At 32.7% G+C, this 27,121-nt stretch overlaps 4 protein-coding genes across 4 annotated transcripts; 2 read left to right on the top strand and 2 right to left on the bottom strand.

The window, feature by feature from the left end:
* Positions 1 to 9,172: 9,172 nt before the first annotated feature.
* Positions 9,173 to 13,685, top strand: LOC11410210 (UDP-glucuronic acid decarboxylase 2). Its single transcript, XM_024783792.2, has 7 exons — positions 9,173 to 9,964; positions 10,076 to 10,223; positions 10,984 to 11,063; positions 11,160 to 11,243; positions 11,354 to 11,428; positions 12,693 to 12,785; positions 13,166 to 13,685. The coding sequence occupies exons 1-7, from the start codon at positions 9,350 to 9,352 to the stop codon at positions 13,376 to 13,378; spliced, it is 1,308 nt and encodes a 435-aa protein (XP_024639560.1). The 5' UTR covers positions 9,173 to 9,349; the 3' UTR covers positions 13,379 to 13,685.
* A 582-nt stretch (positions 13,686 to 14,267) lies between these two features.
* LOC11422042 (caffeoylshikimate esterase) lies at positions 14,268 to 21,060 on the bottom strand. Its single transcript, XM_003591472.4, has 7 exons — positions 20,743 to 21,060; positions 20,546 to 20,639; positions 20,406 to 20,438; positions 15,426 to 15,572; positions 15,037 to 15,305; positions 14,842 to 14,940; positions 14,268 to 14,755 (listed from the first exon to the last, which is right to left on the bottom strand). Exons 1-7 carry the CDS (start codon positions 20,767 to 20,769, stop codon positions 14,450 to 14,452), a joined length of 975 nt encoding a protein of 324 aa, XP_003591520.1. The 5' UTR covers positions 20,770 to 21,060; the 3' UTR covers positions 14,268 to 14,449.
* An 833-nt stretch (positions 21,061 to 21,893) lies between these two features.
* LOC11415968 (outer envelope pore protein 16-4, chloroplastic) lies at positions 21,894 to 24,612 on the bottom strand. Its single transcript, XM_003591470.4, has 6 exons — positions 24,418 to 24,612; positions 24,295 to 24,346; positions 24,159 to 24,190; positions 24,000 to 24,033; positions 23,841 to 23,908; positions 21,894 to 22,276 (listed from the first exon to the last, which is right to left on the bottom strand). The coding sequence occupies exons 1-6, from the start codon at positions 24,487 to 24,489 to the stop codon at positions 22,145 to 22,147; spliced, it is 390 nt and encodes a 129-aa protein (XP_003591518.1). The 5' UTR covers positions 24,490 to 24,612; the 3' UTR covers positions 21,894 to 22,144.
* Positions 24,613 to 25,247: 635 nt separating this feature from the next.
* On the top strand, positions 25,248 to 26,865 carry LOC11412472 (60S ribosomal protein L22-2). The gene is made up of 2 exons (XM_003591469.4): positions 25,248 to 25,526; positions 26,507 to 26,865. Exons 1-2 carry the CDS (start codon positions 25,312 to 25,314, stop codon positions 26,649 to 26,651), a joined length of 360 nt encoding a protein of 119 aa, XP_003591517.1. The 5' UTR covers positions 25,248 to 25,311; the 3' UTR covers positions 26,652 to 26,865.
* Positions 26,866 to 27,121: the final 256 nt, after the last annotated feature.

Below are 27,121 nucleotides of genomic sequence, written 5' to 3'. Positions count from 1 at the left end.
AGAATTAGAATATAAATACAAATGGAGTATTATAGTAAAATATATAAGAATTATAGAGTTCTATTTAGAATATTTTGAAAAAAAGATTTCACTTCTATGTAGGATATCATAATTGCATAACAAAAGAGAAGAATGAATAAATGTTTTCATATGTGAAATAATATACGATAAGTCACAAGAGGATAAAAATAATTAAATCACGACTTACCTCGTAATGTGTGACATTCATCTTTATGCTTAGAGCCAATGACTTTTGATGACTTAACGAGAATATCTTATAATATAGTCATTTCAAAATAATCATGAATAAAGAATAAGTCATTATAACTAAATATATACGAGACTCTAATTATAAATCATTATAATTTATATAAGTGTTCAGTTGTAAGGAAGATTTAAAATTGTATGAATTCTTAATATGTTGTTTTGATAAATTTAACGGATAAACAACAAAGAGGTTGTGCAAATTTTAATTCATAAAAATGATTCAAACATTTATTTACGACAAGACACATGATTAGATAATTAATAGTGTTTGTCACAATATTTAGAGTAATAAATTATAGGTCTGAGTTAGAGAGCATAATAGAAACTATAAAAATGTATATTAAAGAGAAATATGTCAATTTTAGATTCAATTAGTATAAATGACATATATAACATACAAGTCACTATACTCATTTTGAAACCAAAATATTATTATGACCCTTTAAATCAATTTGTGACAAGAATCAGGGAAAAGTGTCTATGTTTAAATATGTCGCCAAAAGAATGATCAATCAGTGAACTTTGGATCGTTATGCTAAGACAATATGAATTAAAGAATATATTATATTCGAATATTTATAATGCCAAGATTATTTAAAATCATAAAATTAAAATTAATTATATTTGTCATTAAAATTAATAAAATTGAGCCTTCTATAAATTCACAATAGTAACATTTTAATTGATCAGATAGTTAAGTGTTACTAATATAAAAAAGAATTTTCAAAACAGTTTAGACTCAAATATTGAGAATGTATGATTTGAAATAAATTATTCTCGATTTAATTGATATATGATCTTTTCAAGATTTGACAAAAATTTAAAATCCCATAAATCAAGAATATATATAGTATAATAGTCAAGTTAATCTTAACAGGACAAATAATTTTGAAGGTATCAACAAATCTCAAAATATATATTAACAAAGAATATTTGATGCAAGAATATAAGTCTGAGTCTAAATTTTTTTACAATTATAACACTTTACGTAAGTGTTGGTTAAAAATATTTTCACATAGAATATTTTAGACTGAAATTTAGAGAATATATGATTTAAAAAAGGTACCTGATTCTCATATTAATTTACATCAAATATTTAGAGATCTTATAAATTAATTTAAATCCCAAATTTTATGGGTACAGAATAAATCAAATCTTCTATATTTTGAGTACAAAAGAAATCATAATTTTATCCCAAAATAATAAAATATTTACATGTTAATTAGGGAATAAATAATTCACACATCAATTTCAATATTGAGAGTGTGAGAATAAGATTTCTCGTGAATGCCATAAAAGAATATGAAATCTTTTACACAAAATTTAGAACATATGATATTTTAGAAATACAATTTTTTTTTTTTTTGACAAATAGAAATACAATTTATCCCCAAATAAATTACCAACATAAAGTTTGTTCGGGAGTCATAAAATTCCAAAATATTTACCAACATGTTTAGAATAATAAATCCTAGCCATTATAAATTTGGAATTTTACTTGTCAAAAAAATAAAATCTGGAATTTTCCTATCCATCTCACGCACGTGGCTATTAGCAAGAATTATTTATTTATTTATTATTTTTAAGTGAGCGCGTGGTATTACGCGCACCATATCTTCTTCACCTGTTTTAATAGAATTTGGGTCAAAACGACCCGCGATGCGATCCGATTCAATTTCACGTATAAACAACGTCGCAAAGCCGAATTTAATGGTGTTTTGATCGGGAATGAAAATGAGAGAGTTTACCCATATTGATTTCATGAATTGAATAATAAATTTTCCAGATTGGAAAATAGGGTTTTTCACGGATAGAGTTTAAAGCAACGATTTATTTGGATTACAGGACCAAATCATATATGCCACCAGGATTATTGCCAAAACGATAGCAAAAATGAGAAAATGGCAATAGTGTTTAACAACGATAACGTTTAGCAATTTATGAATCAATTTATGTATATGATCGAGAATAATAGCCAATAAGTATTTAGATTCATGCTATGATTATTTAATGAGTAAATTACACCCCCTTCCCTGAGAGATGCTCTTTTTACATTCCCCTCCCCTTTTAAGATTAAATATACAAGTTAGTCCATTTAACAATAACATGATTCTACGATGCCACTAAACAATCACAAGAATGATTATTCAAATAACAATAGCCATAAATTGTATCTACTTGACTCTGATACCAATTGATAAAAGTTTTAGAATTTAGCCCTAGATTAGTAGATACAAGTCATATCATCGATAACAAAGAAGGAATAAGAAATTGTGTACCTTTAAGATGTAGGATTCATGAAGGATAACTGTCAGAAGGATGAGAGGGATGATTATCCTCATTCCGTTTAGCACCATATTGTTCGAGTAGTTTAACCGTCTGATGGGATGACGTTTAAATAGCTAAACGGCTAAGGGCAGGGACCTCTCATTGGGCTTAGCTAAATGGTCCAACCCATCACGGTCCATTTAGAAAGAATAGCCCAATCACACATATTCATCAACTAATTAGTGCTTAACACAATAGACCATAATTTATATTATGACATTAACTTATAATAATTGATTACTGTCAATTCATAAAGGATTAATTAAATAATTAATCCAACAAGTGTCTACACCAATCGTGATAGCCACAAGTAATAGTAGCATGGTTCGACAATAACCATAAAAAGGAGTTCAACTTCACTTTTTCCAAAATAGTGTTAGGATCGTTTATTGTATTTTTGAAGACACGGTTGTTTCGTTCCTTCCAAATAGTCCAAGTAGAAGCAAGCAAAATAACCTTAAGATACAAGTATGATGATCACGGTAACCCCGCCAAATTAATAAACTGAAGGAAATGATCAGTAACCGGTCCGGGACAAACAAAAGAAATGCCAAGCCAACGACATACTAAGTACCAAACACTGTCAAAAATTTCACAACCAATGAATAGATGATCTACCGTCTCGTCAGTGTCACACCCGCCAACACACAAGTTGTCAATATGATGAAGTACGTTCCTTCTTACCAAATTTAATTTTGTCGATATTCTGTTTTGAAGAAGACGCCAAGCAAACAGAGAGACTTTTATGATTTAAATTGCTATTCAATGTAATTATCTTTGCGTAAAATTTTGTATTTTTCATTTGGCAACAAATATAGTAAAATAAAAGTACTGTATTTACAAGGGATTGTCATCGTACTAATTTAGCAAATGCCTAGTGATGATGATTACATTACATAATTTGAAGGGGAATTACGTAGCCACGTGATTGCCAACAAATACCGGAATTATCTAATTTCCACTAAAGTTAGGTGTTTTACATTCAACATGGTTTATATTGTACTTAATCTATGGCTTGCACTTTCCCTTCTTGAGAAGCATATGAAAGTATTACGCCAACCTTTTGAATGAGGTTAGGCTAATTAAATTAATTTCCCAAAGCTTTGATAAGTCATAAAGTTGTTTTTATGTTTTGCATCTTAAGTTATTGCCTATTTTAACAAATATAATTTCTTATCAACTCGACAACTTCATGTCGTGATTGAATGGAAAACAAAAGTACTTAAGATGGATAAAATATTGTCATAGTTATGTTTACATATTTAAAAGGGGTTTTTGTGTGTTTCATCTATTTTCTAAAACTCATATTATTATGAGAAATAGACAACAAGACACTTTTTAGTCAGAGAAAAAACAACTAGTCACTCAAAATGAATTTTAACTTTGTTGTGGTGTATAAATATATCAACAATGGCTTTTATTCAACAAAAAAAAATAAAAATATCAACAATGGCTTATATGCGTCGGATATTGGATTTAAAAGAAAAAATATTAATAAAATTGATCTGCAATCAATGAGGAATTATGGGTCTTTTTGGTACAATTTTGTGTGTTAAAAACATTTTTTTTTTTATAAAAGAGAACCAATTTTAAAAGTTTTCCTTCAACTATTACAAATTAGAAAAATGAAAATAAAAAAGAAGTAAAAAACTAAAAACTGCTTCAAGTTAAAAAAGCATTTTTTAGGAGCTTCTTTAAAAAACTATTTTTATAACTAATTTTATATATATAAAATGTGATTTTTTATTATGATAAAAAAACACAAAATAGCTTTTATTTCTTTTAAATAATAACTTAAATTAATCTCTAACTTATTAGATTTACAAATTTTTTTTTTTTATAATTATGTAACAAACAAACCTTATATTTTTTTGGGTACATGAATTGTGGAAAATGAAGATGATTTCATGGACTTAAATGGTTCAATTAGAGATCATATATATATATATATATATATATATATATATATATATATATATATATATATATATATATATATATATATATATATATAATCATGTTGCAGGATATCCTTTTCATATTTTATCATCCCATGCTTCCTTTCCTTAAGAAACATGTTGCCTTGTTCAAAGTGCTTGTGTCCAATTATGATGAGAACTAAACTATGTGTCACGCAATGCTTCCTATGAATTGAAATTGAAATTAATAAAATGAAACAATTACGATACTCGTTGGAAGTACCTGCATATAGAACGGTTCTACGAATCATATTTTAATGATGGTAAGCAACACTAACTAAAATGATTATGATACATCACCCACAAAAAATGGCATATACAATACAATATATGTATATTCCATCTACATCTCAAAACGAAAAATATGCATATTCCATTTTGATTTTAATTTATATTTGGTCCCATCCTCTTTAATTTATGTATAATTTTCATATAAATATAATTGCAATTGCGTAATATAATATGAGAAATGTTAACCGATGCCCTTAGAACATTGGTTAAGGAAGCAAATATAGTAATAATGCGTTGAAATTTGTGCAAACAACTCATTAAAAATTTAAAAAGTATTATTTTTAATTTAAAAAATTCATTTTTTGGTTTCCTTAACCAGTACTCCGAAGCACCGGTTAACGTGACCCATATAATATATACTATTATATAAACATTTGGCCCAAGCAATAGATAATATGACAGAAGAACAAAGAAGAGATAATGCCTAGTTCTGACCGGTTAGGTATGCATTTCTAATATCAGTTGTGGCAGCTGACATTTCATAATAAAAGTGTTTCTATTATATACAACACATTTGGTATCATTTAAAATATTTTTGATTAAAATTTCACTCTGATTGCTCACAAAAAACAAGGATCGCAGGTCTGAGAAGAAGAAGAAAAAAACTAATGTTCTTTACAAAATAAGAAGAAAAAAAAACTAATGTTCTTTACAAAATAAGTAAAAAAAAAACTTAGCATGTCTTTGGATGCATGTTTGACAACTCTTTCTCGCATTTTAAAGATGGTTCTAGCAAATTTTTTGAAAAGAACAAAATTAAATTTCTTCTTTAAAAGGTTTTTCATCGTGATTTTTGTTGACACAACCTCAAACCAAAGAAACACCATTCTGCCAGACTTTCTACGCAATTTATTTAAGTGTATGTTAACCGTAAAAAGATTGACGTTACAGTTTAATTTCATGTGTTTGACTAAACAATTCTATGACCAATGTCAAGAAAATTGGAGATGAAATATTTATGAGCAATTTTGTCTCGGAAACTTTTAATATTCCAAATCAAAAAATTGCATCATCTTCATCCTTCTTTATTTTTTTTTAATTTTTTTTTTACAAGATCCTTCTTTATTTCTTTTCTTCCTCTATAGATTGGTCGAATCTTACAATTTGTCGGTATCGTTGATGTGACTCAATTGCATGGTAAATGAGAATAATTTTGGGGATTATTTTGGAGAACATTGAAAGATAAATTTCTTAATAACTTTTGTAACTATCTTGGTCAAGGAAAGAGAGTGGAAAAAGGATGAAATTAGGTGTGCTCCTGAAGAGATCGTTGAAGTTGAATTCTTGTAACTCTTTGAAATGACTCTTTGATAGTGGATTGGAGATATGCTTATATCCCAAATGTAGGTGTTGTTTGACTGAAGTAAGCAAATTTTTGGTGTGTTGTTCTAATACTTTTTATTATATTTATCATGTTGTTCTTTGGTTTGATTAGATCTATATATGTTGTTGTTTCTTGAGACTGGTTTGTTGTTGGTTGCAATTGATACTTGCTCCAAATCTTTGTTCTTGTTGTTTTTTTTTTTTTACAAAGAGTATGAATTCACAATAAATGAGAACCACGTGTACCAAATTTGACATCTTGGAGATGGAAACAATTTTTGTTCAACATAAGTGTATGTAAGCATTGAAACATGGGACGATAATGTCAGACAACCGAGCATAATCAAAGAAGACTGATGTGATGGGCAAGACATAGAATGTCGTTATATGGGGCCTCATATATCAAATGTTGAGAGAGGAAATTGTGAATGAGGATATCGTAAACATTGATGTGTATCCCTAAAGGCCTAGTGAATTTGGCTATGAAGAATACTCAAGATCAGTCCTGAGAGTTGGAGACAAAAATACTCAAGATCAACATTAAGAGCTAAAGTTAAGAATACTCAAGACCAGCCTTGTAGACGGAGGTTACAAGGTGAAAGTTATAACAGAGTCTTCCATCTGTGGACGAAGAAATTTGGAGGTTACAAGGTGAAAGGTATAATTGAGGTAGATAAAACTCAGCTTGAGGTGGAGTCTTCCATTAGTGGGACTACAAGAAGACAAACAAAATAGTGAATCCTAGCTATATGATAAGAGATAAGGAATGGGGGATGTTGTTGCACCGAAGTTATATGACTATCGAGACCATATATGTCATGCTCTAGGTGAGAGCAAAAAATTCTTCAAGTGGACGAAGAAGTGTTCTTTAGGGGTTGAAGAAGGTACGATACAATTTGTGAGATTGTCCCAATAAGTAAGGGTTATTGGAGGCAAATGAGTTTTATGAAGAATGAAAATAATCTTCGGAGACTGGAGAAGTCATGGTGAAACTTGTAAAGCTGCCTAAAAAGTCTAAGGTAATTGGGCATAAAATCTTTAAGAAGATAAAAGATATTTTGAGGATCAAAGATATAAAGTTGAAAGTTTGTGGTACTATATAATGTAGTTGTATGTAATGAGAAGGATCAAACTTGGATGCTTGTGGGACTATTGAGGGTGTTTGGATACAAGTTGAGGTTGGTGTTTAGGTCAAGGTTAAATTGGGGTTTGAACTTGACCGATTTTGTCTTGAATAGTAGTTCGAGGAAATTCGGTTGATGGTTAAATTTACAACACCACTAATTTAAAGTCGAGGTGAAAATTATTGGTGTGACTCAAAATTGTTGGGTCTAAGCGATACCTAAACAAAGCATGGTTGTATACAATCGCGAGTTGATTTCCCAACAACTCCACATTATGACATGATTGGGGAAAATCGCAATACAATTTTGCCATTTATCAAATGACTATGAATTCAACCAACTAACGTAACCGCTATATTTTGTAAAAAAAAAAAGAAGTGATAATAAACACATTTGTTATAAAAAAAACATGAGTTTTTCTACTTGCACCCTAGTTAATCATGGTTGCACCCCAAAATGACAAGATTACCCTTTCATAAAATTTGATTTTCAAAAAGCCTATTCCTTCTTTTTTGGTTACACCCCAAAACCCTTCTTCCAAAACCATAATTCTCCAATCGATCGATCGTGTTCTGCGAAGATTTTCAAAACCATACTTTCTCACGTCCATTCATGATTTCAAAGAAAATTCGAAGCAAATCAGGTTAGCAAGTGTTGTTCTTCAATCGATTGTGTTTTTCTTGTTATGGGTTCTCAGTTCTGATTTTGTGTTTTCCTTGTTCTGCGATTTTGTAAAAAAATCAGTTTAAGTAGGTTCATGTAAACTCAGTTTAAGTAGGTTCATGTAAACTCAGTTTAAGTAGGTTCATGTTAACTCAATTTAAGTAGGTTCATGTAAACTCAGTTTAAGTAGGTTCATGTAAACTCAGTTTAAGTAGGTTCATGTTAACTCAGTTTAAGTAGGTTCATGTAAACTCAGTTTAAGTTTACATGAACCTACTTAAACTGAATTTAAGTTAACCTTGCCAATGTAAATTAAAACCGTAATCGTACAGTGCATCATTGCAGTTGAAGGAAAAAAATTGAAACTAGCAAATAGAAGAAGAAATTCACTTACTTATATCCAATTGAGTATGGATGAAAAATATTTTGATTCACTCTTTAATTTTTACGGAGATTGATATTGAACATCAAATTGTTTGATCGATCGCTTTGTGGGGTGAAAGAGGGTGAAACTCACTGACAATGAATAAAATTAGGGTTTTAAGAAAATTTATATAAAAAGGCAATTTTGGTATTATAATTTTTTTTAAGAAAATTTGGGTGTAACCAGAAAAACATGGGGTGTAAATAGAAAAACTCAAAAAACATTTATTATAAATTAATTTATCAACTATGCGCTATTTTTTTTTTTGGACAAACGGAAATACTATTTCATAATTCTACACTTTGACGAGTTTCAAATTGCAGATCAAATTGCAATTGTTTTCTTTATAGTATGATTTTTATTACTAAAAAACAAAGCATTTTGTCAAAAAAAAAAAAAAACAAAGCATTCTTTTTTTAATTATAACAATGACATATAATCCTATTTAAATAGTTGGTCAAAGCTAGGTGTTTTTAAAAAAGAAATCTAAAACATTCAAAACTGACCATTCCCAAATTAAAACAATATCCAAATATAAACACCCCTATTACTATTTCCCTATTCTTTTCACATATTACCAGTTACACAACTTTCCATTTATTCCCAAACTCAATTTTAATTACCACTTTCTACAAATCAACAAACCCCAAATCTCAATCTCACCCACAATTTGACCTTTCACCCATTTACAGCCATTCACTTTTTCCAAACTCATCCAAGGACATTTCCGTCTTTTCTTATAAACCCCTTCCACCTTAAGCTTTGGTAACGCTCTTTTCATTTCATTCTTTCACTTTAAATACCAAATTATCTCTCCATCGGATCTTCATCTTAACAACATTTCAACCACTTTAAATATCTCTCTTAACCACCGTGCCGGAAATTTCGACCACCTAGTTCCGGTAACCGGAACTCACTTCATTTCCGTTCTTCCTCTGTAGTATCTGAAAATGAGTTCAGAATTGACTTTCAGAGGACACGAAACTCAACAAGTCAACGACGAATACTCACCAAAACCAAACAAACCATGGCTCTCCGTAATTCGTCCGATTCGTTACATGCTTCGTGAACAACGACTCGTTTTCGTCTTGATCGGAATCGTCATCGCATCCGTATTCTTCACAATCATACCTTCATCTTCAACTTCTTCATCCTCCTCATTCTCAACCCGTCCATACGAATCAGACTCGATCTCGTACTTCGACCGCGAGTCAAAGACCACACCTGCAGTGTATAAGCAACGCGCCGCCTCGGTGGTTCATTCGTCCGGGAAGATTCCGTTGGGGATAAAAAGGAAGGGGCTGCGGATCGTGGTGACTGGTGGAGCGGGATTCGTTGGGTCCCATCTAGTGGATCGGTTGATGGCGAGAGGGGATAGTGTGATTGTTGTTGATAATTTCTTCACCGGTAGAAAAGAGAACGTTATGCATCATTTTGGTAATCCGAGATTTGAGCTTATTCGACACGACGTCGTTGAGCCTCTTCTTCTTGAAGTTGATCAGATCTATCATCTTGCTTGTCCTGCTTCTCCTGTTCATTACAAGTTCAACCCCGTCAAAACTATCATATCCTTTTTCATTATTTCTTTATCTCTGACTCCGTTATCTGAGTTTATAGTTTATTGTTTATTTTGTTAATGTTGTTATATTTTTGTGTGTCCTTAATTGAATGTTTACAAGACGAATGTGGTCGGAACATTGAACATGCTTGGATTGGCGAAAAGAGTTGGAGCTAGATTCTTGCTAACAAGTACAAGTGAGGTTTATGGTGATCCTCTGGAGCATCCTCAGAAGGAGACTTACTGGGGAAACGTTAATCCAATTGGTGAGTAACAATCTTAATATTCTTTTAATTGAATTAGTAGTAGTTGTTTGGATGTTGTTGATTTTAATTTAAATTCTATTTCTAGGTATAAGCAGCGTTTAATTTAGAATCCTGCATGTTCTGTGTGATTTCTTTTTCGAACTAGTTTTCTTATTTTATTTTCTATTCTAGGACTTTTTTCGTTAACCAATAAGACAAGTGGAACGTGCCTAGAGGACCGTGTTTTCGTATGAATTTCAGGGTGTCGTTTAGGTATCCGTGATTTGCGGGTCCACTTAATCAACGGTCCAGATCATTGCTGTTGGGTCCACGTTGCATAATCGTGAAAATTACCCTGTGTGCTGTAATAAAAAGTGAATGTAGGTTGAGATGGTGGTGGCAGCTGCACCATGTGTTCTAAAATATATGCAGTACCAACACTTCATATAAAAAACATAGTCGATGTAGGCTTGTGTCGGTGTATGACACACTCAACATGTAGGATGTATGATTACATTGAATTATATTATTTTTTTAAATTATTATTGATATCAATGTGTCAGCATTCATGTTGTGTGTATATCAATTTTTGTATCCGTGCATCATTGGTGGTAATATTGGGGTTTGTGTTTATAGAAGGTTGAATGGGAGGGAGGGCAATTTGGTCCTATATAGAGGTGTTAAAATTGGGAAAGTGAAGAAAAGTGGAGTTTTTTTGTCCTTGTCTCTATGTAGTGTTGTTAGGTAGAATTTGGCAATAAATTGTTGTTGTGTGAGACAGGTGTCCGAAGCTGCTACGATGAGGGAAAGCGTACGGCTGAGACATTGACTATGGATTATCACAGAGGGGCCGGTGTAGAGGTCATTTTCAACCTCTTTCTAAATATCAATTGCTAATTGGATTCAATTATTGTTAATGATTTCTTATTATTATGGAATGTGATGTATATTTTTCAGGTTAGAATTGCTAGGATCTTTAATACATATGGACCCAGAATGTGCTTAGATGATGGACGTGTCGTTAGTAACTTCGTTGCTCAGGTACGCCCTTTCTTTTATTGTACTTCCATTCCAATTTCAAACAACAAAGCCACGGGTAGTTGTTGCTGGCATTATTTAATATTTGTTTCTAATCGGTGCCCTACATGCAGGCGCTGAGGAAGGAGCCTTTGACAGTTTATGGGGATGGGAAGCAGACTAGAAGTTTCCAATACGTCTCTGACTTGGTAAGCACTTTTTATCTGACTTTCTTATGAAATTCCATTAACAAAACTCTGTTCCTAGACTATATTTGGTGTCACATTTTAAAAGAGACAAAATTGATTTCGCGCTTATTTGGTATCATGATGGGTTTGCTAAAATGCAAAAGCTACACTCTTTGCATGTTCGAAATTATAATAGGTTTTGTTGAAGTTAAAAAATGTAGCTTTTGTAGAATCACACTGGCTTATTGTAATTTTGACAAATTCACTATGAATTTAAATATGCCCTCCGTAGATTTTTCAAAGCGGATCGCTGTGAGTTTGGCAACTTACTGTGAATTGTGATACCAATCATGTTTAGAGATGTAGAATTAATTTAGACATGGTTGAATGATCTTGAGTATAATTTAATTCTAACTTAGCTGGAATTTGAAGTTTTTGCTTTTACAATTGTTTTTATATCGAATTCATGGTCGATTCCATTTTCATATGAATGTATCTAAACATAAATCATTTTTCATTTGGCCAATTTTTTTATCAAAATCAATTTCACAAAATCTACTTTTGTTACCATAAAACCAAACTCACAATTAGTATATGTTAGGATTGTCGGTGACTTTAAAATGAATCAGTGTCACTCACTATAATTCAAAACTTCAACAAAATTATAATGCGACCTTAATTTATTGTGATTTCAATCATAATTGAAAATATTTTTATATTTATTTTACTATGTAGTAGTAACTTCTAACTCGTCTTTTTTTCCCATGTTTGAATTTTGGATTACTAGTAGCGTTGCTTTTTAAGTTTGAGGCTTTTAACTTCTTGTCCGCATGTGCATGCTGCATATTTTAACTGAAAAAATTCCTGGACTTCTGTTAATGGTCTTCTCTTAATAACTAATGAATGAAGGTTGTGTTGGTATTTAAATGATGTGTCCATTGCGCATTGGTACATTTCACTTAAGAACCATTTGCACGTGACTGGAAGCTTGTTTAAAGCCCTGTGGGCCAGCTCATATAATTGCAGTTTGCACAATTAAAGAGTAGCAAAAGCTCATCCCTGACAACAATTGAAAATCTAGCAAGAATAAATCAAAGTGGCCGCCTCGTGTATAAGATGGGGATACATGAAGTTGACGAATAACACGTGTCCCGTGACTGTGAATAATTAAATATCATCGTGAATAATTATTTGACTATGGTCTTTGTATTTTGATTGCTGCCATGCCTTTGGATTTGGAATCTTTCTCTGTTTTGTCATCAATGTGATTTTTATGTTGGCATAGGTGGAGGGTCTAATGCGCCTTATGGAAGGGGAACATGTGGGGCCGTTCAACCTTGGAAATCCTGGTGAATTTACCATGCTGGAACTTGCCAAGGTAAAGATTATTAGGAAGGAAGCCAGAATCGCTCATAATCATTTGCATTAATTTAATAAATTCAAAAGCCATAATCATCCAACTAAGTTAATTGAAGAACTATTCATTCATAATACTTGTCATGGAATACTAGTTTCTTCATTTCTATTATCAATTTCCTTAAAACCAGAGTTAGCTGGACCAATTTTTTGGTTGCTTCATTGTTTCCTCCTGTCATTATTGTTTATTACTGTTCATATTCCAATGATGTGGGTGAGAATGAAGAATGTTAGTTTTTGGACTAGTTGTTTTATTTTCTGTCGGTGGATGCAGTAACTTCAGTCTTACATCTGATTAACCCTATTATTGAATGCATCATAATGCATGTACGTTTGGTGTAGGTGGTCCAAGAAACAATCGACCCAGATGCAAAGATAGTGTACAGAGATAATACAGAGGATGACCCACACAAGAGAAAGCCTGATATTAGCAATGCTAAGGAGCACCTTGGCTGGGAACCCAAGGTGGACCTGCGCAAGGGTCTCCCACTAATGGTTTCTGATTTCCGACAACGCATTTTTGGTGACCATAAGGAAGGTGGATCTGATGCCTAATTCTTGATGGTGGTATGTTTATGTTATGTGTACCTTAGAGAGTGAGAAAGTGAAAAAATATAGTCTGAGGATAACAACATTTAGGTGTTTTCCATTAGTCACACAGAAGCATATGAGCTCCTCTTAAATGTTCCTTTTGTTGTTCCTTCTCCCTCAATCTTTCAAGATTGATTGATAGCTATAGCCAGCCATGATTTCATTTATCAATTTCCTGCCATCTATATAATTCTATCTCTATTTTTTTGGATGTAATTGGGTATGTATAAGTAACTACAGTTATATTATTTCAACATTTTACCTTATTCTATTTTGCTCCAACTTCACAAATAAGTTGAATAACTACCTCCTGTTTGCAATTTTATATCTGGTTTTGTAGAGTGCATTACCTCTACCTTCCTGGACACTCGGGTCCAAATTATTCACCTAGATTAGGCTTTCATTTATGCATATGATTAACTTAACGAGATTAATTGTAACAATTATAAAAAAAAATTATTCATGATTTTCTTCACGTATTGAAGGAGCATCGTCATTTTTTCATTAGTGGTCAATCATAAAGACAATAAAATCAAATTTAGGTCAAGGGTGATCATCTCTATGTTTCAGAGGAGTGACCTTAGGTCTAATATCCTTGTCTTAGTTCAGTCTCTCCCCGAGTCTTGCATGAAACACAACCCTTGCATCAAACCTAAATTTCATAATATCCCAAAGTCTTCCTATTTTCCTATTTAAATTCCCATTATTTGTCAATATAGTTTTAGATTCTGTTTGTGCGACGACTAGTCCGGTAGCACTGGGAGTAATCTAATCTGTTTATCTTACTATAATCACCCCCGCCTTCATATGAATCTCTTTATCTCAGACATTATCTACTAGAAGATTTACTGCCTCCAAGTAAGTTTAGTGAAACATTTGATTTTGAAGCCTTAAAAACTTTGCTTTAGTTTTTGAAACAATTTGAAACCAACTATGTTATGTACCGAGAGGAATAATGAAGTTGGTCAGGGTATGGCACAACTTCGAATATGTAACATACCATAGTTCTGAACACAACCGGTTTGGTTTATAATTCTAAAGTGACGCGCGAGCGCGGCCTCCTTGAAACTCGTCAAGATTAATTTTCTTGTAAGTTGGAATTGGTAGAAATGACTCAATACGTTCCTTGCCAATAGCTCGCTTATCCAGCCAACTTATAATGTCTCCGAAAACAAGTTCGATATTTTCATCAGGCTCCCCAGCTGTTAAGCCATGCCACATTCCAGGGTACAATTTTATGGTCTTGTCTACACTACTAGCTCTCTCATATAATGCCTTGCTTACTTCCGGGTCTGTCACTTTATCTTCCTCTCCATGTAACACTAAGAAAGGCAACGTCACCTGCTCAAAATTCACATTATGAGACCCAAAAAAGGGTAATTTGATGGATTACAAATAAGACAAAAAATCATGTCTATGCAGTTCACCTGGTGTAAGTTGGTTTCAACACTCAAACTAGTTCTCAGCAGTTCCAATGCTGTTTTTAACCTTGGCTTGTCCTGATATATCAACTTGTTTTTCCTTATCTGTAATCATCATCATTAAAAAAAAAACACATAATCAACTGGCTGAACAAAAACATTAAACATCAACTATAGGGGAAAAAAAGACATAAGCGTCACCATTTCCCGTTTGGTGTGATCTTTGAAGGCTGAATCGATGACATCCTTTGTCGGAACTATTTTCCACTTGGGAAAAATATGTTCCAATCCCGACAACATGCTAACAGCAACACGATGTGGCTTCACCTTCTCTGATATCTTACACATTGGTGCCACGAAAACAGCACCATCCCAAAATGAAGGGTCTTTTTTATGCAATAATACGGCCACAGCTCCCCCCATTGATTCTCCATATAAGAATTTGGCCTTTCCCCTGTATTCTTGGAGTTCTGAAATACACAAATAAGTTAGCAACTCAACTCAACATAAATAAGTTCCTAAAGGATTGGGTTTTCAACACTTATGATATTGTTGAATATAAAGGCAAGAACAAGAAATTTTGTCATTACCGCAAATTGACTTGTAAAAGTTGGAACAGTCGTTAACAACGTTGTCAAATTTGGTTATGTAACAACGAACACCAGCAGAGTGTCCATGTCCCTCGTAGTCCATTCCGAACACAGCGTATCCTGCAGACGCTAGCTTTTCTCCAATTTCTAGAGGCATGAAGCAAATAAATACAATTTGACACTACAGCTAGTAAATCAAAATTGGGAAGAATGTGTGAAGTAAAATTATCACTCTATTACCCCTTCTAAAATAGCCATTACAAACCTTATTAGAATTAGTTATTCATTTGTGATACCTTGTAGTTGGTTATTCAGTTAGTTAGCATTTTTTCCGTTTTTCGTTTTGCTCTCCTATTTAAAGAGTGTTCCTTCTTGTATTGAGTTAGTGATCATTTTTAACAATAAGCAATCCACTCTTTGCTATCCAGTATTTTTTTATCCCTCCTCTTTCTTTTCCATGTTGTTCACAATCATGTGTTGCATACTTTGATATGGTATCAGAAGAATAACAAACTTTCGGCTGCATTTCTTTTCTTCTTTCTTTCGTTTTTTTTTTTTTTTTTTCCGATCCTCATGGATGAAAACGGGGATATGACTAATAATGTAACCCTTTCTTCGTTGCCAGTTCTGACAATCCTTGATTGGTTCTTGTTTATAACCCTCTCACTGGTGACAGTTATGGATCTTGGCGCCGTGCCATGATCTTGGCTCTGACTGGGCACAACAAGTTAGATTTTGTTGATGGCTCCATTGACGAACTATCTGAAGATGATCCTCAACATCTTGCATGGGGCAGAAATGATAGCACTATTGATTCTTGGATTAATAATTCAGTTTCAAGGGAAATTCAAGCTTCTGCTGTTTACTTCGATTGTGCGTTTGAAATATCGAACAATCTACAATTCTACACACGTGTTTCCAATTTCCATCACCCAAATTTACTTGATACATATCACCCAAATTTAGATAGAGTATTCAAGTTCAGTTTCAGCAGTACATTAGCAAGGTAGGTTTACTTGATACATATGGTTATTCAGTTAGTTAGCATTTTTCAGTTTTTTCTGTTACGTAGATTATTGGTTTCTTCTGTTAAAAAAGAAGATTATTGGTTTTTCTCTCTTATTGAAGGAGCATTCCTTCTAACTCTTGTATTGGTTTTTCTATACACCCTTTGTTATTCGGTATTTTTTATATCTCTTCTCTTTCTTTTCGCTGTTGTTCACACCCATGTATTGCATACTTTGATAAACCTATCAAACAGTGTAATATAATATGAATTTTGAGATGAGATTCTTCATTGAAATTTAAAGATAAGAGGCCTTAAAATTTTAGTGAAATGTTTTTTTATGCAAACGAACTCATCATTTCTTTATAGATTGAATCATTATAACAATGTGAAATGAAATTAAAAAAAGTATTAGAATTAGTTGTATATGCAGCCGCTCAAGCCAATTTGTAAGTTACTACATTAGTTTGCGACTAAAGAACTCTACCAACGAGTTTGAACAAATGATATTACACACATGCAGAAATGATATTACACAAACTCAAAAATATCAAAAGAAAGGTTATGAAAACGATCTACCGCCGATTTTTTTAATCAAGTTTAAAGATAACATGCAGAAATGTTGGATGCGCTCTTATACAACATACATAAATTGACCTATATATTTTACTATCATTATATAGTTGCAGTGATGTCAAATACTTTCCTTGATGTTGGAATCTACTTAAAGCTAGCCTGGAATTTTGTTACTAACCCAAACAAGCTTTGGTTTAGGCTGATGAAAGTTAAATATGTCTGTGGTCCTAATGTTTTCCTTGATGTTTGCATGAAGAAAAAATGTTCAAACATTTGATGAGCTATTACTTGTAATGTTTGGGAAGATGCAACAATTAATCTATCTTGGTCCATTCAAAATGGGAAAGATACCAGGTTCTAGAAGGATAAATTGATTCATGTTGCTGCTCCTTTTGCAAGCAATTTCGCTAATAATATTCCGATTGGTTAGATGAATTTCCCTGTGTGGAACTAGGAGATCTTTAACCAATTGTTGCCTAAAGATGTCAGCACTGCAATCTCTGCTATCAAACCTCCATCAACGGAGTTGCAATAAAATTTTCCAATTCGGAGTGACTCTACTGAAGGTAAATTTTCTCTTAACTCAGCTTATTCTGTTTTTCCATGGATAAAAATAATACTGAGAGAAATAAATCCCATTTCTTTAAGCTAGTTTGAAAATGGAAAGGTCCCAACAAGACCCGTTCTTTTCTTTGGATAGTAGCCCATGGAAGACTTATGACAAATGAGGAGAGACAAAAAATCAATATGACCGATGACAATAGTTGTCTTCATTGCTAAGAAGGACTTGAATCTATTGTGCGTGTCTTAAGAGATTGTGATGAGGCGATATAATTTTGATCTCTAATCATCAAACTAGATTATTGAGCTAAATTCTTTAGCATAGGTCTCATGCCTTGGCTTGAATGGAACCTTAGCAACGAAGATATTGGAAATATGTCATGGAGTTGGGTGACCTTATTTGGAGTTTCTATCAATACTTTATCCAAGGATCATAACGAACTGGTATTTGACCAGTACTTTAATCTATGGCAAAATTGGCTCCTCCATATAGCTAATCAAGTGCAAATGGTTGTTGAGAATAGCTTTAAACCCGCCGCTTACATGTAAAGTGTTGGTTCCATTATTCATGTCAAATGGGAGCCCCCTTCTACAAATGCCCTTAAATTTAATATGGATAGAGCTCATTGTAAAAGGAATAAGCTTGTGGCGGGTTCCTTAAATTTAATGTAGTAAAAGGAAACCGCCACAAGCTAAGAGACCGCCTTGAGTGTCTCTTATTTTGTGGCGGTTTGCATAGAGACACTCAGGGCGGTCTTTTTATTGCAATCTTGGCCGCAATAACTCCGGGGTGCTGAGATGTGGAGCTTAGTTCTTGCTATGTATATTGCTTGTCATCTTCACCTCGCTATCATTTTTGAAACAAATTCTACTCTTGTTGCAACTGGTGTCCTCAAAACCGTTCGACCACCATCTCTTATCTCAAACCTCTTTTGGAGGAGGTCCTTAACTTACTCCACCTTTAGGCTTGGTCTGTCACTATTCAACATTGCTTCAAAGAGGTCAACTCTTTGTATTTATTTGGAAGGAGACTTAGCTGCGGCGGTCTTGTTACCTAAAGTTTTTTAGTTGGTTTATTTTGAGTGTTTAAGGCTTGGTAACAAAAATAGGTTAGCTAATTAATAACAGATAAACTTATAACATTATAACCGATATACTAATTCATTGATTTTTTTTTTTTTTTTCTGGTTACTAATTCATTGAATTTGAACTATTTGATAAAATTCATGATTAAATTACCTGATAAATCTAAGCAAAATGATATGAAAATATACTTTAATTAATAATATTTTTATTTTTCTGAACTAAGATAATAAGATTAAAATTATAAACTCAAATTCTATTTTTAGTATATAAAAAGGTAATTTTTTTGAAAAGTTATATAATCAGGGCGTTGAAAATTGAAATATTTAACTTTTTTTTAATAAAATAATCACTCCTTTTAAAATGCTTAAGTGATGGAGTAACTATTTTAAAAAGATTATTTAATAATATTCTCTCTCTTGACTAGTATTATCATGTTTGAGTGGCATAAGGTTGAGAGCAAACTGAGGTACATTGTATTTGTACCGACAAGGAGAAATAAGAATGAGAGTGCCACGTATATATTCATGATTTCAAAATGGATCATGATTGTCATCCAAATCCTCACCAGGCAAACGGGAAAAAGATAGAGTAGAGGGCAAGTTTTGTCTCTAGCATTAGAATATATTTTTTTGGAAACTCGAATGATAATTAACATTAGTGTAGCTTTTATTGTGAGACACAAGGTAGTAATTTGATTGATGTTTAACTAAATTCACATATTTTTATTTTGTCAAATCAATTTTGTTTATCAATTATGTCATAGAGTTTAAAGAGTCATGCACAACAACAATATCATATCCAAAAAATTTAGTGGCGTAGCTTTTTAACTATCTGTCTTCTATTCATATATAATTAATTTTGATATATAATAACAACAATGTTTGGAATAATTTTCAATTATGGACTTTCCAACTTAGAGGCAAGAGCATGTGAATTATGCAATGTAACGAGTAATCAAAAAGGAAAAGATAGGCAGAAAAAGAGTGAATCAAGGGCATCGACAAATAGATAATATTGAATAGTAATGTGGCCACCCTACCAACCCCAATGATATATGATAAATTATGCTTTTTAGGTAGCTTTTGGCTCACAATAGTGGCAGAGGCAGTCTAGGAGATAATAAGGTATGGGCAGAACACACTCACCCACCGACCTTGCTATCTAGCAGCCTATATCTTTTACATGTTTGTCTTCTTGTTGTGTCAATCCAAATCGTGATGTTTTTTTTCACCTCGAGGGACAAGGTTGTTTGGAGGTTAATTAGACGTAGGAGTTTGATTGATAAAGAGCTTATGGTTGAAATTAATTATAATGCTAATATATAGAGATCATCATATTGTTTGATTCGACCTTTAACTAACTAGTACTTGTATAACTAAGGCAATGACATTATTATGTGATGTGATTAACAATCCGAAGAGAAACCAACTAATTAAACTACTTATTATGAGAGTTTTCCATTTCACATGTTTTGTTTTGAAAAAGTTTAACAAAAAGTGGCGACAAAACTATTTCATTTCAAGTGATGTTGCGTTGATATATGTACCAATGTACCATTCTATGTGAAGTAAATAAAATCATAACTAGAATGGGATATTAATTAAGATGAAAAACACTACTAAGATAACGTTATTAAAATAATTTTAGAGGTTGATTTTGTTCATCATTCATCAAGGCAACTAGTTAGTGGAACCATATACATGTAACAATTTGTGGAAAGCAAAATTAACAACAGAAAGAGAATGTGTTACCTTTCATGAATCCACTGCATTCCATTCCATATCCTGCAACAAGAAATCAGAACTATGTTAAATAATTATATTACACAACACCAAGTAAGAGATATGTATAGAGAAAGAGTGAAAAAGGGAAAAGAGATAGAAATGATCACCATGGCATAGGAAAACAAGAGCCTTGGGAGAAGAAGAAATAGGCAACCACTTGCATGTGAAGAGTCGCATTCCCCTTGAGTTCTTCCAATATCCCTGATATCAACTACAATATATTAATCTCCATATTGAATATAACAAACTATATTATATATTACCCAAAATATGAAGAATTTTGAACGTGAAAGAAAAAACATACTTCTTGGTATTCATATCTCAAATCCATGACTTTGGTGGTGAATGTTATTTGTGAGTATGCAAATTGGTGATGAGAAGAGTAGTGTAAAGATAGATATTATGGAAAGATATTATGGTGGTGGTGATGAAGGTTGATGAGATGAGAAGGGCTTTCTAGTTTCTATAGTTTCTCGTTACGTGATGAATTAAATCAATATATGAAAAGGAGATGGGGGTTGGGACAAAGGAAGGAAGGAGGGTGGGTCCTAGTTCTGTGCCAAAGAGAAAGACATGTCATGGTGTTTTACTTGTTTCATCATTTCTGTTTTATTTCCCACTTCATTTCTTTATGCTAAGAATAGAATATGGATGAGGTAGGAATTTTCTTTGAATACAACCCATTCCTTATCTCCATTTGTTTTTTGGATATTATGAACGCCCACACCATTATTTTCGTCTTCTTCCAACCTATTATTAACCCTTTTCTCTTTTCTAGGAAAAAAGAAAAGAAATAGAGGCAATAAGTTACTTTTATAAGTACATCTAAATTCTAGTATATAAACATGCTTTAATAAATTTTAAATAGTTTTTGTTTAAACATCATCTTAAATATCGATTGTGTGAGATGAGATGTGAATTTCATGAGAATTTTCCCAAAGAAAAACTCTAATTATTTATAATTTTACTCCCTCCGTCCAATAATATAAAAAAAAAAAAAAAAACACATTTTCTTTGTCCCAAAATATAAGCAAAAAAGACAAACTTTTATCTTTTCCAAGATTTTTTTTGTTTATTCTCATAAAATTAAATGCAAATTACATTCAATGTTCTCTCTCTTTCATTTTTTCCATAACCAATAGCCAATGAAAATTGTTTTTACATCTTTCTATAAAACTTTTTTCAAAGAAAACACAAAAACCTATACTCCAAATTCTTATGTTTTAATTTTCTTAATAAGTGTGATTTTTTTCTTCTTCTTATAATTTGAGATGGAGGGAGTATATTATAAGCATTATGGACTAGTTGGTTGAAATCCATTACCACTTTAATAGCAATGGTAATAAATATCACAAGCTCAATAAAATTGTCAAACTGTGAAAAACCTTCATTAGTACAAGGAAAGAACAATTTTGTGCTGTATGATGAATTTTTTTTTTATTTGAACAACAACGATAAAGAAGACTGAAATTACTTTGATGTCTAAACACATATATACAAAATAAATATACATGTTCTTTTTTTTTTTGGTACAGAATAAATAAATATACATGTTCTAACCAATGAAATAAATGATAGCTAAAAACTGTGAAATAGCAAACTATTTTGCTTTTGTCAAAAAAAGGCAAACTATTTTGCTTGTTGATGTGTTATCAAAAAACATGAGTCTCGGATATCCTTCTGTCACAGTTTCTAACAAATGCACTTCATGTTCTAGAATATTCAGCTACAGCACAGAAAACAGAAACCAAACCAGCCATCCCAAACACCTGCATTCGACTTCGTGTCCTAGCAGCAACAGTCGCACCTGCTACAGCTCCCCCAATCAAACCATTAACCTGTTGGGGATATTAGTTTAGCGAAAAAGGAAAAGAAGAAATTTAAAAAGTTAACTTTAGCAACTCAATGACCCGTGCTAGTGTTGTATTTTTTACCCAGTTATTAAATTCCTACATTTGCAACCATGTAAATACATTCCTTTAGCCCACACAATTATTCCAACAAACATGATAGGTACCATAAAAAATGGTGCTTTCTGAATCAAAGCCAATTGGCCCCGAAACTACAACATAGTGTTGCAGCATAATCACAAAAACGTGCAATATTAACTTGAATCTTCCATTAAGAAAATCATTTGTTTCAAACGGACAAATAGAATCTAGTCACCAAACTGGAATCAACAAGTTCCTAATGACCGAGGGAAAGAACAATGATGCTATATAGTGTTCATTAACCAGGTAGTCACCAGGCTCACAACACTATGGCAAGACGAGCAAGCAAAATAATATGATTAGAAGCAATTGCATTCTACCTACAGGGGATGTATACAAGAATATAAGTCTTAATGACAAGACAAGCAAGCAAATAAAAATTGACATTACACACAATGGCCAAGAAACATTGTTTTTCTTTCCAACAATAGTACTGTAAATAATGCCGTAGAGAGCCCCCATGTTTCTGCAATCAGGCATTTTCAGCTTTTGAGAACGTGTCCTCTCTTAGGTAGGTAAAATCTATTGCACCACACATATCCCAGTATTCTTATAATCTTATGTAAAGAAAGGTTCGTGATGCTCAATGCTAGCATTTATAACAGTGACATCTTATATAAAAAATAGAGATGTATATTTATACCAATAAGTGTCCCGAGTAAGTTGATCATTGGCGGCAGTATTTTCCCCTTTTCAAATCGGCGACTGACATTAGGTTGAATCATCCATAACAATTCTTAACTATTGAGGTGATACTTTAACAATTCTGGACTAGTAAGTTGACCTAGTCCTGTCTTAACAAATAAGAAGTTATGTAACATGACCAAGATGTCCAAAGTCCAATTAACAGATTTTCTGCATGTTTGGTATCACAGTGGGTTCAACTGAATCAAGGCGAACCACCATGATTTTACAGGGTGTAGCTTTTCAAAAATTAAGGTGACTCACAGTGATTTACCGCAAATCCACTGCGATACCAAACTTGTAGTTTATTATCCATGATTGCCAAGTGCCTATAACCTATAGGGCTTTGTCGGCCAAGCAAGAGCAACAAAGAATCTTTAACAGAAATTTCCATTTCAGAGTTAAGGAACAGTTCTAGGCTTCATTAGTCATTACTGATCCAGAATTGTTAAAAGAATGACTAACTGCACTTGCATATAGCACATATATGTTATATCCCCTTCATCACCTAAAATGAAACTTAAAAACCTAAGGACTGTTCCATCTAATGAACTAATATTTTGGGATGAGTTCTATTGAGCTTATGCTCGTAAGTTGTAACATTCAATGGGATCATCACAAAATACATTTCATAGAATTGCACCTTATTAATTCATAGACTAATTGAAAATTGAAAAGTAAAGATAAATAAAACAGATGTAACAAACAAACAAACAAACAAACTAACCCAATCGTTGCGCCCCCTGTATTTCTTAACCCCACATCGAGTAATGCTGAAAACTCCGGCTACAAGTCCTACAACCCAAAATCAAATTAATTCTACAAAACATGATGAATGCACAGCTCAAATATAATCTTATCAAATATCAACAATTGAATTACTTACCACATTGAGTCCCATAAATACGAACAGAGTTTGCCTGTACTTGACAACCAATCCAAATCAAACCATTACCTCACAAAAAAAGTAAACCCTACAATCAGTATTTGAATTCAAAGACTACCAAAATAGACAAGAAATAAAATAAAAAAATTAACTTTTTACCACAAAAGAAGCTCGGGGAATGCCTCTAAGACCTGTAAATAGAAATCAATAGTTAAGACTTAAGAATTAAAAATTCAATAGAACACGTTTCAATGAATTAGAAAAAAATAATTTTATATAATTAAATTGAATTTACCTTGTATAGTTGCGTCATAGGGACCAGTACACAAGCCCCAAATTGCACCGGCCTGAAGAAATTAGAGTTTAAAACGGTGTTTGATTTGGTGAATGAGGAAGTTAACAATATAAACGGTGTTACCGTTCCGACACGAAGCATGGATTCAACCGCGAGGGATGAGCATGGAACGGCGTCGTTCTGGTCTTCTTCCATATTCTCCTTCTACCGACACGGCAGCGCAATGCTAGTGCCATGGGTAAGGGCGGGCATTCTACATAACTGAGCCTTTTTTTTTGGGCCTCGACCCAAAAAAATCAGAATTTTTAAGTGGAAAATTGCTTAAAAAAAAACTCCAATAACACTACAGTGGAACAAGAAAATTCAACCTTAACTACCGTTCCACGTATACATCTTAAAAAAAAAAAAAATCAAAAACATTATGTATTGTACTTACAAAAACATTATGTGTTTAGCTACTACTTGACGAACAAAAACATTATGTATTGTAAATGTTTTTTTGAAAGTTAAAGACATGCGTCGAGAAATAAAATATTGTTAGTTCGAATTCATATTCTTAATCTATTAAGTACTCAATTTATCAAGTAACTTTAAAGTGCCATCTGAATTATACTTACAAAATCATTAAAAATTGTTTATTGGTGGTTTTTTCCTTTAAAAAATTGTGTATTGTAAAACTCGTTAGTTTGATTATTTATTTATTTATGAGCCTATATAATAAAATATCCATGACTTAGTTGAGACACACATTCGACCATACATATCTCTGATTTTCTTTAATTCAACGAGCATAATATTATTGAAAAAGTAAAATATTGAAGAGGTATTTTGGTGATTAAAAAGTTGTTAGGGTGCATTTAAAAACTCTCCAAACGAAAAGCCCAAATATATCTTATGAAAAGGCCCAGAGAGTAAAAACATTGAATTGAATAATATAATATAAACTCGGGGGTTTTGTATGACGGAAACCCTAGTTTTGCATCATCAGGAACAAGGGGGTGAAGTCTGAACGCGAAAATGAGCGGAGTGAAGGGTAAGAAGAAGGGAACAAGCTTCGTGATCGATTGCGCGAAGCCAGTTGAGGATAAGATTATGGATATCGCTTCCCTCGAGAAGTTTCTTCAGGAGAGGATTAAAGTTGGCGGTAAAGCTGGTGCTCTCGGTGATTCCGTTACTGTTACTCGTGAAAAGTCCAAGATCACCGTTACCTCCGACAGCAATTTCTCTAAAAGGTAATTTCTTCGTCTTTCTTTGTTGCTTAATGTTATTGATGTGTTAGGTCAAATATTTCTACTTTGAGTAGAGTAGATCTAGTATCCTGTAGATGAAATGTTCATATGTTTTTGAGTAATTTTGTGGCTTTGAAATGTTGATTGGGAATTCGATTGAATATTGAGATAGTATTGGAATGAAATATACTTTATATAATTGTATTATTGATTATGATTATCATGTGCAATTTAATATGTTTTTCTGTTTCTTTTTTATATTTATGTTGGTAGTTAAATTACTGCGTTAGACTCTTTGAATTTTAAGTATGTTTGGATGGGTGGTGAATTTGCGTAAGCTCCAAAGTGTAGGTTTTGGCAAAATTGTGGTGGCTCACTGTGATTCTGAAATTTGACTGTCAATCCAAATATGCAATGGATATGTGTGGAGTCAACTCTTTAAAACTGCGTTTTTCAATGTCAAATCAATATCTACGTGTTTCTTTTGTTAACTTTTCTACCGTGAAGGATATAACTGTGTTTCTTTAAAGTGAGGGATACAACTGTGTTTCTTTAAAACTGTGCTTGTTGTGAAAGGGATATAAGAAAATGCCATCACCAGTCTTTGCTTGTGATGTTTGCATGCATTCCTAGTGCCAACTTAAGATTCTCATGACATTTTTTTTATTGAGTGAGTATGATTTGTGTAAATGGTCATGTTCCTGCATTTCCTGGTTTCCACTATTGGCTGGTATTCCTTAATGTTAATAGAATTTGACGGTATTTTGATTCCAGTCCAGTTACTGAACTGAATTCTTGTCCTGCTCTATTTTGCTGTTTTTTGTAACTGTTTCTTCAGTTCAAATCTGCATGCAATCAATTGGAATCATTTTTTTTTCTTCTTTTTCTTTATGTCTCAGTTTTCTTTGGATACAAGTTCTTCTTTGGTTTTTCTATTGCCTTCATGTGATTATATTTGTCCTAATCATCACTACCTTTGCCAGGTATTTGAAGTACTTGACCAAGAAGTACTTGAAAAAGCACAATGTGAGGGATTGGCTTCGTGTTATTGCATCCAACAAGGACCGCAATATCTATGAGTTGAGATACTTCAACATCGCTGAGAATGAGGGTGAAGAGGAAGACTAAAGATCTTGTTCTCTGTCTTGAGGCATTCTCCATTAGGTGGTGTAGTTGCTGTGGAGTCTCGTTTATCTATGTTTTTTGTCAACTTGTTACTGGTTGTTTAAAATTTTGTGTTTACTTTGGAACCAATTATTTCCCTACCAAGTTTTATAGTTATTATTGGAGACTTTGTCATAATTCAGATTCAGTTATTTATATGCTGGCATGGTTAAATTTATGTTCTGCACCTTTTAGTTGGTAGATGTTTATCAAGATTTTCTTATTCCAAATTCGAGTTCCCAGAGCAGGAAATTACTGCCCATTTGGATGATAGTTATGTTTAGGAAAATTTAAGGGGCATTTGTGAAGAGGAATTTTTTTAAAAAAAATTGATCCTTTGCGTCTTCCTTCAATTTGACCTACACAGCCAGGCTACGAGGCCCTTTGATGGAGGGAGCAAGTAACATATCACAAGTGAAAAAATCCATATAGCC

Source organism: Medicago truncatula, chromosome 1, assembly GCF_003473485.1.
Source record: "Medicago truncatula cultivar Jemalong A17 chromosome 1, MtrunA17r5.0-ANR, whole genome shotgun sequence".
Lineage (NCBI taxonomy): Eukaryota > Viridiplantae > Streptophyta > Magnoliopsida > Fabales > Fabaceae > Medicago > Medicago truncatula.
Note: the sequence above shows the minus strand (reverse complement) of the source record. Positions and strands in the feature narration are given on the sequence as shown.